The sequence below is a fragment of the Ochlerotatus camptorhynchus genome, unplaced genomic scaffold (genome assembly GCF_037179485.1).
Source record: "Ochlerotatus camptorhynchus isolate MF236.1 unplaced genomic scaffold, CSIRO-AGI_Acam_v1.1 ptg000246l, whole genome shotgun sequence".
Classification (NCBI taxonomy): Eukaryota; Metazoa; Arthropoda; class Insecta; order Diptera; family Culicidae; genus Ochlerotatus; species Ochlerotatus camptorhynchus.
Window position 1 is genome coordinate 1,302,438 of NW_027040736.1, and position 22,646 is coordinate 1,325,083.

A 22,646-nucleotide genomic window follows, 5' to 3' on the forward strand; every position below is an offset into this window, starting at 1 on the left:
AAGATATAGCAATTTGAATTTGGGGTCAAATTGACCCCAGCGTACAGTCAACGGAAGTATTTCAATAAAAATTTCCAAATAAATATGTTTTCACTGTTTTTGGAGCAGATTTCTCCTAATATTATAGAGCTCCGGTGGAATTAGTTAAATCCATCGAAAAATAAAAAAGTTACAGCCAGTCAAATTGACCCCAAGGCACAGTGGTCCAAATGGTGAAAAACGTGATCGCGTGGAATTACTCCAAAACCTTTAATTTTAGGTATGTAAGTTCAGTTTGTGTCTCACTTTTAAGGGCATTAATTCTAAAGGGTACCATCAAAAGGCTTTGCACGCCTAGAAACTTCTTCGAAGACACTATATACCTACAATGAACGGTTTTGGAGTTATTCCACGCGATCACGTTTATAACCATATGGACCACTGTCAAGGTACAGACAAAGGGTTAATAACGTCTATGTCATAAAGATAACTCACGGTGGTCCAATTCATACATCAAATTTCAAAGTAAACCCGTTAGATTTTGACACGGTTCGATTTTGGCAACACTAAATTTTCGGACTTGTTGCCAAAATCGAATGTGTACTCTGTACCTGAATGCTTCTGAACGTGTGTGGAATGATTTACATGACCATTAACTCAATTGACAATTTGGCCGAGATTACAATCAGTTTTTTCATTCTCTCTCTGCTTCGTATTTTACTTATCATGCTGTTTGACGCTCAATTCCAAATAAACTACTAATAGAGCAACACAACAGTTTACATGCGTATTTTGTTTTCGATTTCCAAAACAACAAATCTCGAATGATTCTTGAAACTGTCAACTGTGTAAACACCGTGTTTCATGGATTCGCTCTCTCTCCAACACAGAGTATCACGTTAATTCGATTTACACCGTCGTAATTCCTACTAATGGCTGATTGTACGTTCTGAAGAATCACTCTAGACATAAATTCACTTGCGCAGTGTGATGGTCAAATCAGTTAGTCGCACAGCATTCAAAGAACTAGTGACACTGGACATGGCATACGAGTACATCGACATTGACGATTCCATCTATAAGGCAACCTGTGAAGAACGTCAACAGCAAAATTATGTACTGGTCAAACCAAAGGACTACCGTAAGATCCCCGTTACGCTTCCCAACTGGGAACCCGAGCCATGCTGTTTGAATAAAAGGTCTGTCACTTTTTATATCGTGATGATGCAGTGTAATCGAATCAAATCTTGCAGGTATCGAGAGGTTGATCAACGAATAAAATACATGGAAGTCAAACCGGACGACGTCTGGGTGGTAACGTACCCGAAGAGTGGCACCACTTGGTGCCAGGAAATGATTTGGCTCATTTGCAACGACCTCGACTACGAGACAGCGGGTTCAATCAAGTTGTACAACCGGTTCCCCTTCATGGAGTAAGATTCTCACACATCTTTAACATACTATATGATCACGTTCGTCTCATTGCTAAATGTTATTTAACAGGTTAGGAGGTCTACTGGATTTACCCCCGGGATTTGATCCATTTCAGGAGATTCTCTCTATGTCTTCACCGCGGTTCATCAAATCCCACCTACCGGTTGCCTTGCTGCCGGATCAAATATGGACGGTAAGGCCCAAGATGGTCTACGTCAGGAGGAATCCAAAATCGGTCGCTGTGTCGTACTACCATCATTCGGTTTCGTTGCACGAGTACAAGGGAACGATGGATCAGTTTTTGCGATCGTTCATGAAGGAGTTGGAATACTACTCACCTTATCATCGACACGTGATTGAGTATCACCATTTGGACTACCAGGACAATTTGCTACATCTGCGCTACGAAGACATGAAGCAGGAACTCAAAAGTACACTGAGACGTGTAAGCGTCTTCTTCCATAAATCCTACTCGGATGAGCAGTTGGCCAAGTTGGCACAGCATCTATCTTTCGAAAGCATGAAACACAACAAGGCCGTCAACTACAGCGAGTGGCTCGAGTTTGTGTTGAGCCAAACGAATCGTGCCGATAAGCTGAGAGATCAAAATTATATGTTTATAAGGCGCGGAGAGGCGGACGGGTGGAAGAGGGAGTTGGATCCGGAGATGCTGCACGAGCTGGAAGAGTGGACCAAGCGAATTGTGGTGGATCCAGAGCATCTGAAGCTGTTCCAATGATATTTGGTTGGCACACTGAATGAAAACCTCTGCCAAATACTATATGATTATCAATTCGACGGAGCCCTATAGAACTAATCATTCGACATTCGGATGATAATCTTTTGCTATTTGTAACACCTTATCCAATCTGTTTCATATGCGTGTCATCCTGATTTTTTAATCCTTGCATTTTAATGAGAATATTTAGGTTTAAGACTGAACGAAATTTATATAATTTATATGATGTTTACAGCTAAAAAGTTTACAACATGGTTGAAACAGATTTACAAAAACGCTTTATTTTCCTTGAATAATGAACAATTACACTTCAGAACAACATTACTCCTATATGCTACATGCTTTTCGATAGCTCTAAGAAATGGATCTACAATCCCAACAAACAATTTGAGCTGGTTAAAGGCTGAATAAAGGGTGATACGGTCAAAATTTGGTCAAGGGAAAACGCGTGTAAATCGGTGAAATCGTTTATTTAAAAAATCAAATTAAATTTCTTTTTCAAGTTCAATTAGTATAAAATTCAGGAAAAATATTCAGTTAGGCTTCCGCTTTTCCAAATCCGAATTGCCGGGCCTTACGCTTGACCCCTGCCATCAGATTTTGTACAGCCACCTTGTCCACCTTCTTCGCCGCAGAAAGCCAGTTTGCCTTGAACTGCTGCTCGCCCTTAGCAGTTTTTTTGGTCTTCTTTAGGTTCCGCTTGACAATAGCCCAGTATTTCTCAATTGGGCGGAGCTCTGGCGTGTTGGGAGGGTTCTTGTCCTTGGGAACCACCTGCACGTTGTTGGCGGCGTACCACTCCATGGCCTTTTTACCGTAATGGCAAGATGCCAAATCCGGCCAAGACAGTACGGAACAACCGTGTTTCTTCAGGAAAGGCAGCAGACGTTTATTCAAACACTCTTTCACGTAAATTTCTTGGTTGACAGTCCCGGAAGCTATGAAAATGCTGCTTTTCAAGCCACAGGTACAGATGGCTTGCCAAACCAGATATTTCTTTGCGAACTTTGACAGTTTCATGTGCTTGAAAACATCTGCTACCTTTCCCCTTCCTTTTGCCGCATAAAACTCCTGTCCCGGAAGCTGCTTGTAGTCGGCTTTGACGTAGGTTTCGTCGTCCATTACCACGCAGTCAAACTTCGTCAGCATCGTCGTGTACAGCCTCCGGGATCGCGCTTTGGCCGTCGTATTTTGTTTATCATCGCGATTTGGAGTCACTACCTTCTTGTAAGTCGATAGTCCGGCTCGTTTTTTGGCTCGATGCACGGTTGTAGACGATACACCCTGCTTATTTGCGGCATCTCGGAGAGAGAGGTTAGGGTTTCGCTTGAAACTACCGGCAACTCTCTTTGTCGTCTCAGCGGCTTCCGGTTTTCGATTTCCCCCCGATCCAGACTTCCTGGCTGTCGACAAACGTTCCCCAAACACTTTAATTACATTTGTAACGGTTGATTTGGCAACTTTTAGCGATTTTGCCAACTTTGCGTGCGAGTAGCTCGGATTTTCGCGATGCGCGAGCAAAATTTTGATACGCTGCTCTTCTTGCTTGGACGGCATTTTGACAACTGAAGAGTGAATTCCAAAATCAAAATAGGAGCAACATTCTACACACACACACCTTCAAAATGAGGGGTGTTCAGGTTTTTTAAATGCAAAATTGAAAGAAATACGTCAAGTTGATATTGACCAAATTTTGACCGTATCACCCTTTAAGCCATTATATAGCTGAAGAAGCATATTTTTGCCCGAATAAGCTCTTATTCTGATTCCAATGTTTGTTGGGATTTCATCATGTTGCAATTCTAACCAACCCGAAAGAGTCCCTCGTCTCCAATTCGGGACGGGATACCTGTGCCAAAGCGTACCGGTCCTGGTTGGCACGAAGCCGCTCTTTGTCCCGCGGCCGTTTCATCATTCGTTGTAGATCGAGCTCTACCTGTTTTGACTGTTCCACATTATACTAGGTTCAGACTACAGAGTTATAACATGTTATAGCGCTATCCTGATGATGGTTTTTGTGTTGCAATTATTTGACAACCGTTATAACATGTTACAACTCTCCAGTCTGTACAGCGTTTTAACGTCAATCAGGATCTTGATTGGCTAGGTTGATGTTGTACCTGGGGGCTGGTTCTTCCTCCTTGGGTGAAATTTTGGAAATTGGATATACGGTCTGGGAGAACCGATTCCTTGGGATTTCTTCCTGTTTCCTTTTACGACACTAATCACAATTCATTCTGTACAAAAATTATCCAGTTAATTTAACATTGAAAACAATTTATTTAAGACACTACACTACACATCTAACATTTATTTTAAAACTTATTAAGGCTGTGAACCATTTGCCCAGAGTCAATGTTATAATAAGAGTCCCGCCAAGAGAAAATGTTGCGAACAAGCAGCACTGTTTGTGATTTATTTTTCGTCAGAGTAAACGGCAACCAGATATTTTGCGTTAGCATCGGATGACTTTCATTCAGAAGTGAAAAATTACATGTCGATAACGGAGCTCCTGGTAGACAAAAACAATTATAGAAGCTGAAAAATGTTCAAACAAGTGCTTGGTATAACTTATAAATACCATAATGAACTAAGTAAAGCGAAGAAATGTTTTTCATCTAAAATTACTATAATATTGTCAATAACGAATGCAATAATTGTAGTGTTTATTTACTTTGCTCGTTTGGTACCCCGCGTGACAGTTCGTTTGGTACTTCTGGCTGCACTCTTGGCGGGACTCTTATTTTAACATTGACTCTGCATTTGCCGAGTTAAATTTAACTCGTGGTTAAAAGTGACATTTCCAAAGTTATTTTCTATGTTCGAAAATCTCTGTGCTGTCGATCGACCGGTTTTTGAGAAGAACTCAGCCACAGATGTCAAAATTTAACTTCTTGTCTGTCAGAAGTAACCACGCTCGGATAGCAGGGTTAATCGATAACTTTCCATCTGTCAAATTTTAACCAGAAGTTAAACAATTCGCCAAATGGTTCAGAACCTACATTAAATCACAAATTCGGTCCCGTGACCTTCTATTGACCTGGCTATCTGGAGTCTGATTCTGTCTTCTATATTTGATATTGTAGTTACCCTTAGTTGCCTATAAAAGAGCATATCAAAAAATTTCTCCCTTGTTTACACTGCCTTAGGCTCGGTGGCTGTAGTCGTGCTATCGCGCTGACATTTCTGGTGGTTGATGGATCTCCCATACAGTGGCAGCACAACATGTTCCACAATCCTATGCAGCAGCGATCAAGGGGACGTGTTTTCCGATCGTAGTACAGATCCCTAATAAAATTGCTAAGATTATTTTGCTTAACGGCGAGTTCTGGGTATCATCGAAACCATTAGTGGAATAGTTCTATCATTTGGGTTATCTTTCGTGTATGGAAATTTATTATTAGGGTTGGTATATGCCTTTCTGTTGTTTCGTGCCCTGAAAAATTAAACCAATTAGTGAGGAGAAGCTGGCTCGGTCCCTAGTGGGTAGCAAATGTTACCTTTTAAAACTTCTCCAGCTCTTCATGTTCTGGTATTAGATGCAACAACTCTTTGCGGCACCCAATTACGCCTTACGAATTTATGTATTACAGTGCTTTCCCGATTTTGTCAGCTCCCGATTTTGTCTATCCCCGATTTTGTCAGCCTGAAGATTTTGCTGAACTTTTTGGTTTTAAAGCATGAATTCACAAGCATTTTGCTCCAAATGACACTTAATTTTTTTGTCGCAACAATAACAGAGGTAACTCAAATAAACCTCAATTATCGCGACACTGCACAGCTGTATCGAGTCCCTCCCGATAAAGGTAACTAGGTGGCGGATAGAGCTGGGATGGCTGCAATACAAGTTATGGCTGCAATACAAGAAGGTTTCGTGATCGCCAAAATTAACGGAATAATCATATGCAGTTGCTACGCACCCAATGGACCATGGAGCAGTTCCACGAGACGCTGGATGGACTTACCGAACAGCTGATCGGACGAAGACCGGTAGTCATCGGAGGAGACTTCAATGCTTAGGCAGTGGAGTGGTCGCTGGTGGAAAACATGAATTGGAGAGTGTGTTAAGGATATACCCATAGTGACCATCAGGTAATCCGATATGGCATGGGCCAACGGAAACCTGTGGCAGTACAGAGGACGAGAACTTGCGACCTGAAGTGGAAGACGAGTTGACAGAATCGTTAGGGAGAGCATGTGACACGACATGCCAAGGAAACTGGAGCTAAATAACAGACGGCCTCCAGCTTACTGCTGCAACGAGGCTATTAGAACCCTCCGCGCTAGTTGTCTCAGAGCCAGAAGACGTGTTCAGAGAACAAGAACAGAAGCAGACAGAGAGGAACTTAGAGGAATGTTCCGAACACATAAACGAAAGATAAAGCAGTGGAAGTCGAACTGTCAATTGGAGCTGAGTCGAGACGCTGCTGCCAACGACGCACACCGTGTCGTGATGACGAAGATCAAATGTCAAGTCATGCCCGCTGAAATGTGCTTTGAGAACCTGAAAGTCATCGTGGAAGGATTTTTCTCGAAGCACGATCCAACGACCTGGCCATCTACATCGTACGGATACGGAAAGGGAGATAACGACGAAATCACCAACGAGCAACTCGTAGCAGTGCCTGCTGGATATACTCGGAAAACTCTTGGATAGGATCATCCTAAACAGGCAGACGAAATGCACGGAGAGGGAGCAAGGATTTTCGGAGAGGCTGTTCGGATTTCGAAAAGGAAGAGCAAAAGTAGAGGCAATTCGGACAGTTGTCGAGACAGCCGAGAAGGCGTCGAAACAGAAATGGAGAAGAGATCGATATTACGCCGTGATAACGATCGACGTCAAGAATTCGTTCAACAGCTCCAGCTGGGAGCCTTACGCTACTTCCAGAACCGGGTTCTGATGTACGATGTACGGTCCCAAGCTAATCGATGCACCCCTCGAAACATAGGAAAATCCACTAACCCCTCATTTTACCTGTCAAACTTTCATAGCGAATCAAAACAATCATAGTGTAGTACTAGAATTTCGACTAGAATGGGGTACGTTAATCGATTTGCTTGGGACCAATAGGCTAGTCAAGTAGTGAGCCAATTTAAAATCTTTATTTTCCTCCGGTTGTTATTACTCTCGCCTCATTTTTCAACAGCGTGTATTCATCATTTTTAAATTAATTATAGCAAAGTTGTATTGGATTGCCTTTTCAGACAAAAACGCACTGAAAAAAAAACTTAATTTTACGTTAAAAAATTAAAAAAGCTGTAAAAACAGTACATTTTTAAGATCTTTAAGCTTATGATTAATATTTGAAGGGATATCAAAAATGTTAACTTTTCTGATATTGGACACAATGAACACTTTAAAATTTACCAAAATCATAGAACATCAACTTTTACTAAAGCAAAATTCGTCAGCAAGATTCGAGTTTTGGAACGTTTGATGAATTGATTGATAACTTTATAACACAAAGCACTTGTTTGTAATGTTAAACCATTAGAAGCATGTGGTACGCGATACTTGACTAGGGAGGTTCACTTATTTACATTCGCTTTAGTCCTTTAGTATTTTTTCAAGTATTTAGTATTTTAGATTATGTTATGCAAACATCATGTCTTTACCGAAATGCATCTAAAATTAATTCCGAAAATGAAATATCATTCCACCATAAGGGCTAATTTTCTATTAGATGTCCATCCATCAGTGGAATTTGATACAAAAAAGTGGTGAAAATCATAAATTTTAAAGCAAAACATTCCTCAGTAAATATTAAATGGATTGTGATTTCAATTTGATGTTGCTGGGAACACGATTGTCAATCACACGTGATCTGATTTTTTTTGTATTTGATGGTTGTTAACAATAGACTTCACTTACAAAAATTCAGATCGATTAGCGGTCGGTAGAAATTATTTCCTATGATGGGAGATTTGTGCATATATATATATATTTACAAATATGTATAATAAAAAATATGTGTTCTCTAACAAACACCAGAACATATTACAAAACTATTAATAAAAAATACCATGTAGAATTCAAACGTTCACAACCTCATTGAAACAGCTTCATATGCTCCGGATCCACCACCTTGCGCTTGGTCCACTCTTCCAGTTTGAGCAGCAACTCCGGATCCAACTCCCTCTTCCACCCGTCCGCCTCTCCACGTCGCATAAACAAGTAGTTCTGATCGGTCAGCTTGTCGGCCCGGTTCGTTTTGTTCAGCAAAAACTCGACCCACTCGCGATAATTGACCGCGCTATTCTTTTTCATTGTATCGAACGATAGATGCTGTTCCAATTCGGCCAACTGCTCGTCCGAGTAGGATTTATTGAAAAAGGCGCTTACGCGTTTCAGTGTGCTTTTGAGATCCTGCTTCATGTCTTCATAGCATAGATGTAGCAAATTGTCCGGATAGTTCAAATGGTGATACTCAATCACGTGTCGATGATAAGGTGAGTAGTATTCCAACTCCTTCATGAACGATCGCAAAAACTGATCCATCGTTCCCTTGTACTCGTGCAACGAAACCGAATGATGGTAGTACGACACAGCGACCGATTTTGGATTCCTTCTTACGTAGACCATCTTGGGCCTTACGGTCCATATTTGATCCGGTAGCAAGGAAACCGGAAGATGAGATTTGATGAACCTCGGAGAAGTCATGGAGAGAACCTCCTGAAAGGGATCCATCCCAGGTGGTAGATCACGTAGACCTCCGATCCTAACAAACCAATAGAATTATTTTAACTGATCATCAATCAGACGTACACTGTAGTAAACTTACTCCATGAAAGGGAACCGATTGCTCAATTTGACCGAACCAGCTTTCTCGTAGTCGAGGTCGTTGCAAATGAGCCAAATCATTTCCTGGCACCAAGTGGTACCACTCTTCGGGTACGTTACCAACCAGACGTCGTCCGGTTTGACTTCCATGTCTTTTATTCGTTGATCCAGTTTCTGATACCTGGCAAATTCACCGTTTTGTTTATCGTAGATGGGCTATGAATTAAAAATGATAAGATAGCCAAACCTTGTGTTCAAACAGCACGGTTCGGGTTCCCAGCTGGGAAGCGTAATGGGCACCTTACTGCAGTCCTTCGGTTTGACCAAAACATAATCTTGCTGATCACGTTCCTCGCAGGTTGCCTTATAGACGGGATCGTCGATTTGGATGTAGTCGAATGACATATCACTAATTGCTTTGTAGATAGCTGGTAGGGCACTGCGCAGTTGAGATAACGCTCGCTATGACTTGTGCTAGAAACTTTGTGCAACTGACTGAGCTGCATACAAAACTGACCAGTGACAGTGACCGTAAACAGCGTATAGAGTGGGAGAAATATTAACGTTTGAGCAAAGCGGGTGCTTTGAGAGAGAGGGCTCAGAGAGCCTACACCTCGGCCTACACACAGAGTTTGGATTACCGAAGTCGGTAAAATTTTACTGGGTTTTTAAACTGCTGAGTTTTCAGTAATCATTCTAGTAGTTTTTACCGTCTAAGAGCACCGCCACGGGAGGCGCTATCTCGATCCCTTAGCACCCCATTCTTCCGCCGGTGATTCATGTTGGTTTCTATTTTGAGTTTAGCAACTTGAGTAATGTCTTTCTACCGTACCCTGCGCTTTGGTCAGATAGCGTATAGGGCGTCGTTGTGCCAATTTGGTCGTGGTACAATTCGAGTATGAGAGAGTGATTGCAGTTTGTTTAAAAGTGCCTGAGTAAAATGCAAGTACTTTTGATGACTACCCGTTGTTGTTACAAGTGAAGATATCCACCCATAGGTATTCTCGTTTATGTCTGGACGTGTTTGCCATACAGAAACATTTTAATTTGATTTTGTGTGGTGGATGGTTCTCGGTCGTGGACGGGCATATGGGGCATAATATTAAGTTTACGTTAGGATAACGTTGAAAAATTGAGAAATGTATCGCAGTTTGAGAAGCACTTCACTTCGCAACCGATGAACCATTCTGACGGCCAACATTACCGTGCAGGCACAGTGTGTTTGCAGGGTCCAATATTGGACAGTTTGATGTTTATAAAGTACCATCAGTTAAAACTGTATTTTTTAGCTTTATCTCTATACGTTTTTAGGTGTTGGTGTACGCTGATTCAAAGAGTAAATGGTATTAACATTGAGCTGTCCATAGTTGGGCGTTGCTGAACTTGTGGAACTTGTACAACATTTCATGTGAGTACCAAAGTAACCATATAACCACAAAATAACTTTAAATGTAGGTTCAGAGTGAGAGAATGCCACTGAGATATGGTTAGTTGGGTATTCAGATGAAACTATTACTTTGAAAAACTAATCCTGGTTGTAACTCTTTTTCATTTGCATGTAACACTGTTTGATATTACTAACCGCACCGAGCCTTCATTCCGGGTGGTGGGCGAACCTGAAGAAGAAGAAGATGACGTGAGCCCCTTCTCGGAACGAGTGTATTGTTGATGGACCATGGTCTACGATTCAAGGTTGGATTATGTGATGATTAGTATCACAAAAAAGGTAAAATAAGTAGCATCATCGAAATTTAAGTATTATTGACAATAATCATAACAATCAACTCGTATATACATTGAAATACATATACAAAAGGGATTGAAATTGAAACTTTAGACTAAAAGTCTCTTCTGCAAAGTTGTTCTTTTAGTTAGGCCCTCATTTTTATGACAATGATTTCTAGGATGGTTCTTATTATCATTGAAATAAAAAATCTAACTTTTTGGTTTGAAGAAATTAAGGTATACATTTTTCTGCAAAGTTAGAGCTGAGCTAATTTCAAGCAAATTTGTAAAAAAAAACTTTTTTGTATACCTTAAATTGATCGATTAAGAGCTATTTTCTTGAATTTAGTTAGGGTGTCTCTAAAAAACAGTTGCTCTAGTTTTCATATTTAAAATTTCTCAGCAAAGATGTCTTCCAATGATTTTTGCACATTTTATATAAATTTGCCATTAGAGTGGTCCTATAAAAACCATATTTTGCCGATAACTTTTTTAGTTCAAGTTCTCAAAATCTAATTTAAGAGATACAGAAAAGTTCTTTTTACAAAGTTGCTTGAAATTAGCTCAACTATAACTTTGCCAAATAATGTACACATTAATTCCTTCAAACAAAAAAGTTTAAATTTTGATTCAGAGGGCCTAACAATAAGAAACAACTTTGTAGAATACACTTTTTGTCTAAAATTTCAATTTCAGGCTCAAAACGTATCCTTATTTCAAGAGCTGACATCTACTAACTAGACGTGAAAAAGAACTGGCATCACTGATAAGTTCGAAATGTGGTGGCTTGCTCAATGCTTCAGTGGCGCCACCATGACAAATGCAAGAACATTCCCAACTAAAACATTATTTGCAGTGAATGTGATTGTGAGTGTTATGTCTGTTTGTCTGTGGTATTAATTTGCGTAGGTGAGTCTTGAGTCACGAGAAAAAGGGTTCCGAAGTTTTGTTGGCAATAGCTGATATGCTCTTTTCTGTTGTTGCTCGTGATTTGCTCGATTGGTTCCCGAGATTCTATCCGCCAGACTATGAATATAGCGACCACAGACAAACAGACACTCGCAAGTTGTTCATCGAACCGGTCAATTTAAAAGTATCGTAGTTGGAAGTACCGCCACCTGTGGTGCGCATAGTCAATTCCCTTGCGTTTGACGTTTACACACTACCGCCATCTGTTCAGCGTACTACCCATCACAGTGTACTCAACAGATGGCGGTAATGTTTTTGCGACGATGTTTTACAGTGAGAAATATTCAACGTGTTATGTCTGTTTCTCTGTGGGGACTCCCGTGGTAATCGTCAGCAATGTTATTTGTTTACATTTTGTATTGCTGAGTTTTTCAGTATTTTCCAGTGCGCAAAACAGTCAGGTTCATTGAGTCATTTTGATATGAATATGAACTGCCATCTGCCTCATCATTCACTGCCTCGTGAGAGTCTGAATGATTGAGAGGTAAACGAGTCACTGACAGCCGAGCACTCAGTCAGTAGCTCAGTCAACACGTGTATTCTGCCGTGATCGTACCCAATATTGTTTTGAATGACTGAGCGTACATTTCCTATAGAAAAATTACTCAATTACATGCTGTGTGAGCGAAGGCAAGCGGTGTGCGAAAAATTCCTAGACCGGACCGGGAATCGAACCCAGCCACCTCCAGCATGGTCTTGCTTTGTAGCTGCGCCTTTACCGACTGAGCTAAGGGAGGCCCCATGTTGTTTCCATGATAGATACGTATTTCGACTACAATGTGCAGTCTTCATCAGTGTCATTCCCACTAAAGAACTTACCAAAATCTAACCCCCTTAAGTACTCATCCCTAGGTATAAAAGTCAACATCACAGGTATAAAAATGAAACTACAATGTATTGAATCGGAACCTACCTAACTAATAAAAACCAAAGATTTAAGTAAACTAAAGGAGAAAAATCTATTCAACTCTGTAATAAGGGAAATTAAATTTCATTACTTCATTATGATGGCTACCAAGCCTTTGTAACAATTCAGTTACCATTTGGCATCCACTCTGATTTATGATGGTTTTATAACGGCAATAAACAAACCATTGAGTATAAATGCAGCATTTCAAAGTGTAAAATATTCCTGCTTAGTAATTCAGCTTTTTGCTGTTTTAAAAACCTTTTATAGTCTGGCAAGAAAGTCAAAAACTGTCTTGTTTTAAAAATAACTTTAAAACAGTTCTCAATCCCTCCTTAAAACTGCTCTGTATTTCAAGCATAAACGTCATTAGCAATTGTTTATTAATGTCTTGATAATATACTTTATAAACGTGTTCTATCATTATAAAAGCAACGATAAAACCATTAGATAATAACCATTGCATTAGAGCAAAAAGCATTTATTGTTGCTTTTTAGGCTTTTTAAAGTGCATCATAAACTCTCCAATTCCTCTGTTTACAAATTGAGCTAAAAAGATGGTTCCTCATAGTTAATAAAAGCCAAATTTATGACAAGGAAATCTCGAAGGATGGACAAAGTAGGATGAAATATTCAAGTCGATTTCAGCAAAATTTACTTCTTTAGAAGAACCAGCACATCATCAACGACTGACCATCTGGCGGAAAAGAGTAAAGTGAGCGGGCCCTCGAATTCATAAAACATTGTCGAAAGTTGAAAAACATACCAGCCTTCTTCAGATCTTGCGAATAGATGACAATCGAAATAACAACCGACAGCAAACCACTGAACTGTTAGTTAACGGAGATTAGCTGGTTTCCGATCCATAGCAGCGATTTTATTCGGCAAAAGAATCAACTCTTCAAAAATTTCATTCAAGCGTTCATCCATAGAGGTAACTCTAAGACTAGAAGGTCCCGAAATAACGTGCTCAACTTTTTGGCTCAGCTCTGGTACTCTCTTCGGTCCCAAGCTAATCGATTCACCCCTCGAAACATAGGAAAAACCAATAACCCCTCATTTTATCTGTGAAACTTTCATAGCGAATCAAAACAAACATTGCGTAGTACTAGAATTTCGACTAGAATGGGGTACGTTAATCGATTTGCTTGGGACCAATAGGCTAGTCAAGTAGTGAGCCAATTTAAAATCGTTAGTTTCGTATTGATTGTTGGTACATCCCTGCATCGTTGGATGGTGCACTTCTGTAACCATCCGGAAGAAGGGGATCTTTTTCGGTTCGAAATGCGAAATGTTGCAAAACAGTATCGCAAACTATCTGAGTAACTGCTCCCAATCCATCGGGAGAAAACTGCCTGGAAGAACCCTGGATCGCATAGCGCAACTAAATATCGAAAGATAAACAAACTTTGGCGTTTAACTTTTGACGTTGGTGTTGCAATATTGATGCACCCCTCGTAGAGATTAGCTCTTGTGCACTTGTATGTGTGAACTTGCAGAGGAAGAGCAGTAGAGAGAAAGGAGAGTCCATCAGTATCGTTTAGACTTTTGTAAAGTGAAGAGTAATAAAGGAAGTTATTGGCCGTAATATCTGGTCTTTTATTATGAATATAACATGGTGTCAGAAGCAATCGTGTGCTTCTAGTGTTTTCCGGCGTCATTGAGTGAAATCGCGGAAAGTTGCGAACTTTTTCTAGAGTGAATTGTAAGAAAGTCGCGCGTGAACGTATCGAGTCGCGTCGGCGGCCATTTTGATTCGAGTGAATATTTTCACGATCGTGTGGTGATTGTACGAGATTCCTCATCGATATGGATCCGGAACAATTCCAGCTGTTCATGGAACAGCAGACAAGGATTTTCACACAGTTAATGAACACAATGACACAGCGACCACAGCAGGAACAGCCAGTACAGCCAGTGGCTCCCAATGTGCCGGTACCTCAACCGTCACCTCTATCGTTGGATGGTGACATGGCCGAAAACTTTGAGTTTTTTGAACGGAATTGGAGGAACTATGAGAGTGCCATTGGAATGGACAAGTGGCAAGCTGCGAACAACGCGAGAAAAGTTAGTGTACTGCTTTCGGTTATCGGTGAGCCGGCCAGGAAAAAGTATTTCAACTTTGAGTTGACCGAACAGCAGCTGGCAGACCCGGAGGCGGCGTTAGCAGCTATTAAAGCCAGAGTGGTAGTAAAGAGGAACATCATGATCGATCGCCTCGATTTTTTCACTGCCGCCCAGTTATCTAATGAGTTGGTGGATGACTTCAAGGCACGGCTCCGAACGCTGGCTAAGGTTTCAAAATTAGGAGAGCTGGAGAATGAGCTGATCGCATACAAGATTGTTACAGCAAACAAATGGTCTCACCTTAGAACGAAGATGCTGACTATCTCGGATATCACACTGGATAAAGCTATTGATCTCTGTCGTGCTGAGGAAATAGCTGCCAGACGATCGCTGGAGTTGGGAAGTTTTCCTTCGCACTCAGAGGTAAATAAAGTTTTCAAAGCCAAAGATCAAACGAAGCAGAAATCACCACGTTGTAAGTTTTGCGGCGATTACCACGAATTCGTTAAGGGAGCTTGTCCAGCTTTGGGTAAACGCTGTAACCGCTGTAAGAAAAAGAATCACTTCGAGAAGGTCTGCAAAGTTAAGAGCCGAAAATCCAGACGTGTGAAGCAGGTGAAGGAAGAGGATGAAACATCGGATGCAACGTCACGAGAAAGCGAGTCTGAATCAGATCAATCGGAAGAAGAGTACGAGATTGGGAAAATATATGATAACTCTAACACCGGAGGAAGCGTCCTGGCGGAGCTGAAATTGAAGTTTGATACGAAATGGAAATCAGTACTTTGCGAGGTTGACACGGGAGCCAACACTAGTTTGATTGGCCACGGGTGTCTAGTGAAGCTTTCTGGTGTGCAGGATCCACAGCTACTTCCGTCCAAATTCCGCTTACAGAGTTTTGGTGGCAGTCCCATAGAAGTGTTGGGCCAAGTTAAGGTACCATGTCGTCGCTTGGACAGAAAATTTGTACTCGTTTTGCAAGTGGTGGATGTCAATCACCGGCCGCTACTATCGGCTAAAGCATCTAGAGAACTCGGACTCATCAAATTTTGCAACTCGGTTTCCTTTGACGGACCGAACTTTCCTGGCTCTTCGTCTGGACCACAGCAGGAGAATCTTCTCAACGTTCACCGGGTGAAGGCGCAGCAGATTGTGAACAACCATCGCGATTTGTTCGAAGGCTATGGAAAGCTTCCAGGAGTGGTAACATTGGAGATCGACCATAACATCACACCATCGATTCAGCCCCCTCGTCGGGTACCCATCGCGAAGCGAAGTCAGCTGAAAACAGAATTGGAGAATCTTGAGAAGTATGGAATCATCGTCAAGGAAACATCGCACACTGACTGGGTGAGTAATATTGTGTTAGTTCAACGTGGTAGCCCAGGTTCAGGCGTGCGCATATGCTTAGATCCAGTCTTCCTGAACAAGGCGTTGAAAAGACCAAACCTACAATTCGTCACACTGGACGAAATTCTACCAGAGCTGGGGAAGGCAAAAGTTTTCACCACAGTCGATGCAAAGAAGGGTTTCTGGCACGTGGTCCTTGATGAACCTAGTAGCAAATTGACCACTTTTTGGACGCCTTTCGGTCGCTATCGGTGGGCCCGTCTTCCTTTTGGTGTAGCACCAGCACCGGAGATCTTTCAACTTAAGCTACAGGAAGTAATTCAGGACCTTAAGGGTGTCGAATGTATTGCTGATGATATCCTTGTGTATGGTGTGGGTGATACCATGGAAGAAGCGCTTCAGAATCACAACGAGTGTTTGGAGAAACTACTGTGCCGACTTGATCAACATCACGTGAAACTTAATCGATCGAAGCTGAAGCTGTGCGAAAAGTCGGTGAAATTTTACGGCCACGTGCTCACCGACAAAGGATTGAAAGCTGACGATTCAAAAATAGCATCGATCCGGGAATTCCCGCGGCCTATAAACCGCAAGGAGGTACACAGATTCGTGGGAATGGTAACCTACCTTGGTCGCTTCATAAGAAACCTCAGTGCCAACTTGTCAAGTCTTCGTAGGCTGATTTCAGAGTCGGTCCCTTGGAAATGGACAGCAGTCGAAGAGAAGGAGTTCAATCAGGTGAAGACGTTGGTAGGCGACATAAAATCATTACGCTATTACGATGTTAATCAACCACTTACCATCGAGTGTGATGCTAGTAGTATTGGTCTGGGAGTTGCCGTGTTCCAGAATAACGGAGTTATAGGGTACGCATCAAGGACATTGACAGCCACCGAGAAGAATTACGCACAGATCGAGAAGGAACTTCTTGCCATTCTTTTCGCCTGTGTAAGATTTGATCAATTGGTGGTCGGCAATCCAAAAACGACGATCCGAACTGATCACAAACCTCTCCTGAACGTGTTTAAAAAGCCACGTGCACCACTACGAGATGTTCAGCCCAAAGATGAGTATAGAAAGCAAAGTATCTTCAAGGTGTTTGACGAAGTGCAAGAAGTGAAGCTGAATAACTTTCTTAGTGTGTCAAGTGCGAGACAAGAAGAAATCATTCGCGAAACTGAAAAGGACAGATCGATTCAACTCGTCATCAACTACATACAGCACGGATGGCCGGATACCGTTAACTGCGTTCCAGATAGTGTGAAGCTTTTTTTCTGCTACCGGAATGAATTGTCCACCCAGGATGGATTAGTATTTCGCAACGACCGTATCTTGATTCCGTATGTCCTGAGAAGGAAATTAATCGAAAGCTGTCATGCCAGCCACAATGGGATCTTGGCTACTTTGAGGCTAGCCCGGGCGAATATTTTCTGGCCAGGAATGTCCACTCAGATAAAGGAAGTCGTGAAGAACTGTACCATCTGTGCGAAATTTGCGGCGTCTCAACAGAATCCTCCAATGCAGAGCCACCAAATACCGATTCATCCCTTCCAGTTGGTCTCCATGGATGTTTTCTTCTGTGAGCTGCAGGGCATCAAGCGAAAGTTTCTGGTAACAGTGGATCACTATTCGGATTTTTTTGAAGTGAGTTTGCTGAAGGATCTAAGTCCCGAATCTGTCATTGCGGTGTGCAAGCAGATCTTCGCGAGATTTGGAGTGCCTCAACGAGTTATCACCGACAATGGAACCAATTTTGCAAACCAGAAAATGGCCAGTTTTGCTGCTGACTGGGACTTCGAGTTGGCTACGTCGGCACCGCATCATCAACAGGCCAATGGAAAGGCGGAGTCTGCGGTGAAAATTGCCAAGTACTTGATGAAAAAGGCGGATGAAAGCAATTCCGATTTTTGGTATACGCTGCTCCATTGGCGCAACATTCCAAATAACATTGGTTCTAGTCCGGCAGCACGATTTTTTTCCCGTTCGACTCGCTGCGGTGTGCCAACCGCCGCAACAAATTTGCTCCCGAAAGTAGAGGAAGATGTTCCAGCTAAAATTGAAGCAAATCGTAAGCGAACAAAATTCCATTACGACAAGAAATCACGCAACTTGCCCGAGCTGCATATTGGTTCACCAGTCTACGTGCAACTTAATCCAGAAACCTCGAAGCATTGGACTAAAGGAACTGTATCAGACCGATTCAACAATCGTTCATACCTGGTAAATGCTAATGGATCAGAGTATCGTCGTTCTCTGGTGCATTTGAAGCCACGCAAGGAATCCGTTACGCTGCCAGACCGCTATTTGCCGAATAATCCTGACCGTTCGGCTATACGTGAAGACGATCCGTTTCCAACAATTATTCAAGGAGCAAAGGAAAAATCTTCTGCTACTATCTTAAGTCAAACCGAGGATGAAACTACAATCGAACTGCCTACTGCGACGACTACGACACTCGCATCTCCAAGCCAACCACGGTCTTCAGTGCAAGGAACAACAACAACAACAACGGCAGCTGCACCGCCTGATGCATCGCCAGTGTCGAAGCCGAAGGGGATTCGGCCCATTACACCGTCGCAGACTAACCGTCCTAGAAGAGAAATTCGTATTCCGGAAAAGCTTAAAGATTATCATTTGCAATTTTAATAACTCTTCGAAGGAAAGGGAGGATGTTGCAATATTGATGCACCCCTCGTAGAGATTAGCTCTTGTGCACTTGTATGTGTGAACTTGCAGAGGAAGAGCAGTAGAGAGAAAGGAGAGTCCATCAGTATCGTTTAGACTTTTGTAAAGTGAAGAGTAATAAAGGAAGTTATTGGCCGTAATATCTGGTCTTTTATTATGAATATAACAGTTGGATAACGTCTTTCGGCAACATACGGGGGTACAAAATTGAAAACAGTCTTTTTGGATGCGTTACGAAAAATTAAAAGATTTTGAACGATAATAACTCAACCGTCTCTCGATAGATTTACGAGATAATGGCATCAATCGATTGGAAATATTACTAGCAATTTGCTGAATGTTTCAAAACTATTGATTTCATTCTGTAAACTATTGAAAAATGGTTAAAAGTAAACCATTGTCTAAAGATGGTGAAAATCGATTGATTTTTTTATATTCTTATACTTTCTCCAACCGAGACATCAGATGCGAGTATCTGACACCTCTGATATTTTCTGTTCTACTATATAAGCGTCCAACAAGGTCACCCGTTCCATCATTGTCTATCCGATCGTCGACCCAGCCGAGGGGGGCGACACATCTAAATCTCAATTCTAGATGCTCAACAAATCACACACTAGCGACAAACTTCGAAAAATCTTCTGTGATTTCTCGCATCCATTTGCATCACGCATCATCTTTTTGCAGGACATCTTCAAAATCGTCATCAATCTTCTTCATATCTACTCAGCGTGCGTGCAGCTAACCACAGCAAAACACAGTTTTTCCTGCATCGTAGATAGAGTCGCCCCCCTCGGACCCAGCAGCAGAGCAGCAGAGCAGCAGTACCAGAGCACCGGAAGCAGAGCAACGGCAGCAGAGCAGCGGCAGCAGAGCAGCGGCAGCAGAGCAGCGGCAGCAGAGCAGCGGAAGCAGAGCAGCGGCAGCAGAGCAGCGGCAGCAGAGCAGCGGCAGCAGAGCAGCGGCAGCAGAGCAGCGGCAGCAGAGCAGCGGCAGCAGAGCAGCGGCAGCAGAGCAGCGGCAGCAGAGCAGCGGCAGCAGAGCAGCGGCAGCAGAGCAGCGGCAGCAGAGCAGCGGCAGCAGAGCAGCGGCAGCAGAGCAGCGGCAGCAGAGCAGCGGCAGCAGAGCAGCGGCAGCAGAGCAGCGGCAGCAGAGCAGCGGCAGCAGAGCAGCGGCAGCAGAGCAGCGGCAGCAGAGCAGCGGCAGCAGAGCAGCGGCAGCAGAGCAGCGTCAGCAGAGCCTGGGGGCGAAAGGGCAACTACGCCGAGTGCGTTGGTGTCAGTGCTCCGGTATACTGGGCTGCCGTCATGGAATGCCCAGCTGCTGCAGTTCTCAGTCGGTCGTATTCACCGTCTGCTCCGCAAGGGCAACTACGCCGAGCGCGGCCACAACATTATCAAGCAAGAGTTTAACGTACGTATGCGAGTATCTGACACCTCTGATATTTCCTGTTCTACTATATAAGCGTCCAACAAGGTCGCCCGTTCCATCAGCCCAACAAAACGGCCCTTTTCAGGGCCACCAAACTTTCGCAAAAGAGTTATTGAGGAATATTCCTAAAATATAATATACACAATTAAGTACAACACATAACAGACGTTATCCAACGCCAACCCTGCGGTCGTATCTAGTATACAACCCTTCCAACTTTTTGCAGGCAACTTGGCCTCCATAAATGCTGCCATAAATCTGAACGGGTTAGGATCAAGCAAAATGGCTTTAGATAAATGCAATTCAGGCTGCAAGTTTTCTTCATAAAAGCTATTTTAAAACCTAATGAATTTCTTAAGGATTTCTTGAAATCAAAACAACTTTTTCACAAATGACCCATGAAAATCAACTTTTATGTCACCGCCATGTTACTATTCGTTTGCTTGTTTTTTACAACCTTCGATTTTCAATATAACTATGTTTTTGGTAAATTTAGCAATGAGCAAACATTTAAATGTGAAAATCATAAAAAAAAATCTCGGCCTACCTCGGTCTGAAGAATATTTTTTTTTTGCAATGTAAAATAATTAGTCAAATCCACGTTTTACGAGGGCGGACGTATTTTTTTCGATGTTTTCACGTACATTTCACATAAAATTTAATAAGGCACTTAAAACTAGGCCGCTTAATGAGAACTTTTGTAATAAATTCGAATATTCAACAAGATTTTTATACCATCAGTTTCTATTTGAATTATATTGATAAGATCGGATTTTCTATCTTGATTAATGCTTACCTAGTGGATTTAGCAAGCGGCTAGGGGAAATGGCTCGGAAAGGGTTTTTATTGTTGCTAAATAGCTTTTGTTGTAGCTTTCAAATGGTCTCAATGCGTTCGTCATACAACCTTTTGCAGTAAATCAATCTTGAAGAGCTTCGAGAATACACCCTTCAGAACCTACTCCAGGGTGGGCCAACTAGACATATTCTAGTCTTAATGAGGTTTTGGTGGATGCATTAATGACAAAATAGCCTTGACCAGAGTTTTATGAATGTTGATTTATAGTTGCTTTGTAGAATTTCATAAAACTTAAAATGTTACTTGGGAGGGTACATTTTCTATGAAAAAATGCCTCAATTACATGCTGTGTGAGCGAAGGCAAGCGGTGTGAGTCGCCTGTTCGTGAGTGACTGAATGTTTTTGATGGCTCTTTCATTGCCTCGTCCTTTGCCGTGCACCGAGATGTTTTTATGACAGGTGGGCAAGAACTCACGGTCTTCCAGTGTTGGTGAGTTCTTTGCCGTTAATGGCTCACTACTTGACTAGCCTATTGGTCCCAAGCAAACCATTAACGTACCCCATTCTAGTCGAAATTCTAGTACTACACAATGTTTGTTTTAATTCGCTATGAAAGTTTGACAGATAAAATGAGGGCTTCGTGGATTTTCCAATGTTTCGAGGAGTGAATCGATTAGCTTGGGACCAAAGATAGTACCAGAGCTGTGCCAAAAAGTTGAGTACGTTTCTTCGGCACCTTCTGGTCTTATAGTTATCTTGGAGTTACCTCTATGCTAGTATCATAGAGGTAACGCTAAGACAAGAAAGTCCCGAAAAAACGAGCTCAGTTTTTGGGCTCAGCTCTGGTACTCTCTTCGGTCCCAAGCTAATCGATGCACCCCACGAAACATCCACGAAACCCTCATTTTATCTGTCAAACTTTCATAGCTAATCAAAACAAACATAGTGTAGTACTAGAATTTCGACTAGAATGGGGTACGTTAATCGATTTGCTTGGGACCAATAGGCTAGTCAAGTAGTTAGCCAATTTAAAATCGTTAGTTTCCACCGGTTGCTACTACCATATATATCTGTCAAACTTTCGATCATTTTGCGTTTCACATTCCTATGTTCTTTATATTCAAGAATATCAAGTCGGGTAGAAATTTTCTTTTTTAACAGCATCATCGTGCAACCATAGAGGTCCCGAAGAAACGAGCTCAACTTTTTGGCTCAGCTCTGGTACTATCTTCGGTCCCAAGCTAATCGATTCACCCCTCGAAACCTAGGAAAATCCACTAAAACGCTGTCCAGACTGGAGAGTTATAACATGTTATAACGAGAGAGAGAAGGATTAGTATTTTCCATTTAATTCCACTACTTTATTTGCTTATCCTTGAAGTCGAGTATTAGTACAAGACACTGAAGAAGTCTGCACATTGTAGACGAAATACGCGTATCTGTCAGCAAAATAAAACGGTTTGCAAAGAAATGAAAAAAAAACGATCTTCGGGCAGGGCATCTTAATTCCTGCTCTTTTTTGGGTGCGATTAAGGGTGACCTGGGGGTATTGGTGTCCTGGTCCGGGATGCGAGGACCCGTCGGGGTGGGTGTCCGGGGGTTCCAGTTCAGTGGAACTGGTGCAAATTTGTGTTACTAGCGTCGTTTTGCCGTTTCTGCCACTGGTCCTCATACCGGTTTCTTTACATGTTCGGTATCGGAGGATCCGGAATGGATTCGGAATGGATTCGGAATGGATGGCCGGATGGCAAGCTGGGGCAACCTTTGCCGAATGTAACAAG

General features: G+C 42.2%; 2 protein-coding genes across 2 annotated transcripts; one reads left to right on the plus strand and one right to left on the minus strand.

Annotated features, from left to right (window-relative positions):
* Nucleotides 1-965: 965 nt before the first annotated feature.
* LOC135704676 (sulfotransferase 1 family member D1-like) lies at nucleotides 966-2,153 on the plus strand. Its single transcript, XM_065226153.1, has 3 exons — nucleotides 966-1,178; nucleotides 1,233-1,412; nucleotides 1,483-2,153. The coding sequence occupies exons 1-3, from the start codon at nucleotides 970-972 to the stop codon at nucleotides 2,150-2,152; spliced, it is 1,059 nt and encodes a 352-aa protein (XP_065082225.1). The 5' UTR covers nucleotides 966-969; the 3' UTR covers nucleotide 2,153.
* A 6,048-nt stretch (nucleotides 2,154-8,201) lies between these two features.
* Nucleotides 8,202-9,445, minus strand: LOC135704677 (luciferin sulfotransferase-like). Its single transcript, XM_065226154.1, has 3 exons — nucleotides 9,181-9,445; nucleotides 8,935-9,114; nucleotides 8,202-8,871 (listed from the first exon to the last, which is right to left on the minus strand). The coding sequence occupies exons 1-3, from the start codon at nucleotides 9,336-9,338 to the stop codon at nucleotides 8,202-8,204; spliced, it is 1,008 nt and encodes a 335-aa protein (XP_065082226.1). The 5' UTR covers nucleotides 9,339-9,445.
* Between the last annotated feature and the right edge of the window lie 13,201 nt (nucleotides 9,446-22,646).